The sequence below is a fragment of the Aptenodytes forsteri genome, unplaced genomic scaffold (genome assembly GCF_000699145.1).
Source record: "Aptenodytes forsteri isolate BGI_AS27 unplaced genomic scaffold, ASM69914v1 Scaffold242, whole genome shotgun sequence".
In the NCBI taxonomy this organism is placed as follows: Eukaryota; Metazoa; Chordata; class Aves; order Sphenisciformes; family Spheniscidae; genus Aptenodytes; species Aptenodytes forsteri.
The window spans coordinates 1,627,441-1,632,039 of NW_008795253.1; the positions used below are offsets into that span (position 1 = coordinate 1,627,441).

The 4,599-nt window shown below is 45.4% G+C and overlaps 1 protein-coding gene across 1 annotated transcript in view; it reads left to right on the forward strand.

The window, feature by feature from the left end:
* Window positions 1-80: 80 nt before the first annotated feature.
* The window catches only part of LOC103898761 (ADP-ribosyl cyclase/cyclic ADP-ribose hydrolase 1), a 26,860-nt gene continuing 22,341 nt past the window's right edge, over window positions 81-4,599 (forward strand). Inside the window, exon 1 of the mRNA XM_009279102.2 lies at window positions 81-348. Coding sequence (XP_009277377.1) covers window positions 110-348 — 239 coding nt within the window. The 5' untranslated portion in view covers window positions 81-109. The remainder of the gene's footprint in view (window positions 349-4,599) is intronic.

Sequence of the window (4,599 nt, forward strand, 5' to 3'; positions counted from 1 at the left end):
GGGGCTGAGCCCGGGGCCGGGGGGGAGGCGCACGGTGACACGCTAGAAAGCTATTTTCCCTTTGCGCTGGGAGAGCAGTTGCTGCTGCTCCTCACCAAGTCCTCGCAGGATGCCTTTCCAGCAGGGCTCTGCCCGGACGCGGCAGCGCACCGTCCTTCTGGTGGGAATCGTGGTCCTGCTGGCCGCCCTCGTCCTCGCCGTCGTGCTGGCCTCTGTCCTGACTCGCGGAAAGCAAGAGGTCAGTCCCAAAATGCTGAAGTGGAAGGACAGAGGGACCACTAAGAATCTGCAAGAAGTCATCCTGGGAAGATGCTACAGCTACGTCATGGCGCGGTACCCTCAGCTGGGGTGAGTAGTGGTCTCGGTCGTGAATCAGGTGTGTAAAGTGAACAGAAGAGAGCTGTCTCTAACCTCCACCCGGCCGTGTCCCCTAGGTTTGCAGTGGCAGAGAGAAATCAGGGGAGTAAGATCTCAGTTTTGTAGCAAAATGTACAAACTCAGACAGCAACTGTCGGTGCCCGAGTGGTGGCTTTTTAAGGAAACTGCCTGCAGAACCAGTGTAAGTAATACTAATCCTAGGTCAAAACTCAATCATAAATGCATTTTGCAACTTCCTTAAAGCCATCTAAAATAAAAGCTGGATTCTGACAGGTTTGAGTACATGGAGGTGAAGGCAATTCACTACAAAGCCAATCTGCCAAAAATGCTGTAACATGTGGCACTGCATTCATGTAACCAAAACTACACAGGAGGGAGGAAGAGGAGAAGGTTCAGCACAGATTTATAGGATGGGCAAAGATGTTAGAAAAGCCTTGAGAAATATCTTGGGGTTATCCAAAACAGATGTTTTTAGCATGTGGGTAAGACTTCGCGATGAGCATAGACAGTTTGCACGGAGAAGTACAGATGGATCACAGTGCCAGCACAGCAGTCCCAGACAAAACCGTCACCCAGTGGTGGTGATCTCTGCTCAGCCCATCGCAGCAGGTAGTGCTGTAACACCCCGAGCAGCCCACCGCTCCTCTGCTGCAGAAGAGGATTCCCTGTGCCCAGGTCTGCAATAGCATATTAGGGCTGAGAACTGATTTTCTGATCCCCTTCGCCGCAGGGAAAGGCGGAGTATGAAATAGGGAGTGCCCTGGGCCCCCCTGCGGGTACTGGGGACACCCAGCCCCTCAGGACAGGATCCAGGGCAGCCAGGTTTTCTCAGCAGGCACCCAGCCATCACTTCTGTGGCACCAGCCACTCTATTTTGTGTCCTCAGTAAGCCTCTGGCAGACATTTCCACTACCCTGGGCTGAGCGCCATGGGGCTGCCCCACAACTCAGCCAGGTGACAGAACCATCGTGGTCTTGTCTTCAAAAAGACAATTGCCACCTCTCGTTTTTGTGACATTGAGCTGATAAAAACAAAGCTGTTCATAGTTTGCTTGCATGTGGACTTCTCTTGGCCTCAGATGTCCGGTGCTGTATGAAAAAGCTGACTTGCAGCATTTGAAGGGAAATCATGGGGCCTGAGCGTGCAGAGATTTAAGTGCGTGCTTTACATTAAACACATAGGTGGGTTTAGTGAAGGGAAGGGGGGTTCTTTTACAAATAAAATTAAAAAGCTCCTGAAGCTTTTGCAAAACCATGTACATGTTTCTAAAAGCACACATATTTAAATCTGAAATTATTTTGAAGCCTAATAACCTTTATTACTTTTGCTTGTTTCATTCAAATTGGGATGCTGAAAATGTAAAAAACACTTTTGTGTGACTAAGTTTCCAGCCAATGTCATGTATGTTTTCATTCACAACACAGTCTGAATCTGACCTGGGAATAATTTGTTTAAGCAGTTCTTTCAAGGACACTTTTTAAAAAAAATCACAAACCCATGTTCATAAGCTTTCTAAAAAGGTTGTTTTTACAAGGCATAACATTTTGTGCTATTCTTAATTCAACAGTGTTTAATAGCTTCACGGCTGTGAGCTCACTTTCTTTCAGATGAAATGACTTCTGTCTAGCAGGACCCTTTTTTGTTTTATTTTATTTAAAAGACAAATTTATCCAAGACAGAGAGCACTGAAAAAGGAAAAGTATGCTTGTTTACGTACACCTGAAATGTTCAGGAGGTTCCTGAACAGGGAATTAAACGTAGGTGCTTTTCTGGGAATACAACCTGAGATTCCTCGTTTCTGATCCTGCTGAGCTCAGTGCAGTTTGTCCTGTAACCAACCGCTTCTGTCGCTGGCACTTTCTGATAAAGTGGGTGCCTTTAGGACACATCAGAGAACCCCGTATCTTTCATCCCGCGCTCTTTCATCATTAATGTAGGCCTTGGATGTTGCGTCGCGTGACATCTTTGGTGCACTTAATCAAAGAAAAGGAGTAGGAACAGAGAACTGCAGAAACTCAAGCAAGCTTATGATCTGAGCAAGCTGTGTCCTATAGTCAGTTAGGACTTTTGTTGCCACTACTCCCACCCTGGGAACCTCGCTGCCTTGGTTAAAAATCTTCTAATCTCCTCATAAATTTGTCCATAATCTGTTCTTGCCCTTTTAATCTTATACCAACATGCGCATTTGTTTAAAAAGCTCTGCTTTTAGTAAACTCATGGACATTTCCTCATATTTTTACTTTTTTATATCAGAGCCATTAAGTTCCATCTGTGACAATATTTTCATTTTTTTTTTAAAATAGCAACCTGTTCTACTGCAGTTGTTAGTGTGACTATTTACTACATTTTGGAGTGCCATATTTCAAATTGAAATAGCTGGCTGGTTTTGGAAAGAAGGGGGATTGTTGTCATATGAATATGGACTTTATAGCGTTTCTAGATGTCACAGATGGATTTAACAGGGGCCACAAATCTACAGCCCCCATTTAGCTCTGCTTTTGCAACTGCATGCTATAAATCATGTGAGAAGGGCATGGATGTGCTAATGTACACCTTCACGATCACAGCTGCTTTAGTCCTAGAGGATACCTCCTTGCACTCTCCCTCATCTTACCGGAGCCCTGGGCACCGTACACAGTCAGCACACGCTGTTCATGCTCTTGTCTTTTCCGATGTGAACTGTGGGCTGAACCCAAACCCAGTGAGGCCCCTGGAAAGACTGCTGCTGTCTGCAGTCGAGTTTTGTAAGCACCTCGTGCAATCAGGTTTTATCCTGTTGATTCGCTTATTCTCCAAAATCATCAAAACGTTCAGGCACTGTCTTGAACTTGCTCACTAAAGAACAATTCTCAGGTACTGTATACAGCACCTGCTGGTAATAATTTTGTTTAACTGCCTGCGTGCAATACAATCCTTGGTTTTATTTCTGCTGCTGGCTGGCTGACTCTTACCATTTGTACACATACAGTTTCCTCAGTTAGTCTTCCTGCGTAGAACTGTCATTGCGCCAAAGTTGAGGAGAAACAGATAGGGAATACCAAATGCTTCAAATAACGCATTTGCAATATTAGCCTCATATTTAGGAAAAGATGCAGGTGGTATAGCAGCAGGCTTTAGGGGTTTCGTTCCCTGCACACACAGTTGTACATCTAGATACACACATTAAAGAGTAGTATTTCTTTTTGGCTTCCCTGGGAAATACTGGCTGCTGCCAGAAGACAGAGCTAAAGCAATAGTTTGTCACAGCTCAATAGTTTTTTTTTTCAACATTAACAAAAGCCGCAAGTTCTGCTTTCACTAGTCTTGCAGAAATCCCGTGGTCATCAACCATGGCCATTGGTATGTATTGTAGTTTTGTCTGAATAAAGGCAAAAGGCAGTTTGGGCTGAAGGAAGGATTTGACCTCAAATTGCTTCGTCTCCTCTTTCCCAGTAATACGGACTCCCTCTTGTGGCTAACAAAACACTCGCAATTCTCATACTCCAGGTCTCATGAAATACAAATTTAAGTTTACAAGAATTTATCCCTGGTATAATCAGAGGAGAGAAGCATGATGGGGTACGTGGAGCTGCACGCTCAGCAGCACCAGGCTTGTGCAGGGCCAGGTCGGTGCCAGATCATTCAGAAGATCAGTGCTGGTCAAGACCAGTTGTGGTGACCTGATAATTTACCCATCGCTTGGAGGATGTGGTTTGTGATGGTTTTGCACCTTGATGCCTGCTGGGGCAGGTACTAACAGATGTAGCATGAAACCTGTTGATATGAAGTTAACCAGTTTAGTTTTCCTCTTCACCATATTTGGATTGGCAGGCTGAGGTCAGATGTGATTGGCAGTTTGTGACCTGGGGAAGGAGAGGGGAAGAAACACCTAGAAAGGAGGTCATAGTCACTGGTCCTCAAAACACAGACAATGCTGCTTTTTCAATCTAGAAATAGACTCATCTTACATTTGCAGCTCAAGAGATTTTTCATTCCCAGATAATGACTACTCCCCACTCAGATCTGCAGTCACTGCTCAGTCTCTGATTCACCCAAGCTAAGCCAAGTTTGCAAGGACCTACTATTTAAAAATGGCTGTGGTGGGTTAACCCTGGCTGGAGGCCAGGTGCCCACCAAAGCCGCTCTATCACTGCCCTCCTCAGCTGGGCAGGGGAGAGAAAATATAATGAAAGGCTCGTGGGTCGAGATAAGGACAGGGAAAGATCACTCCCCAGTTACCGT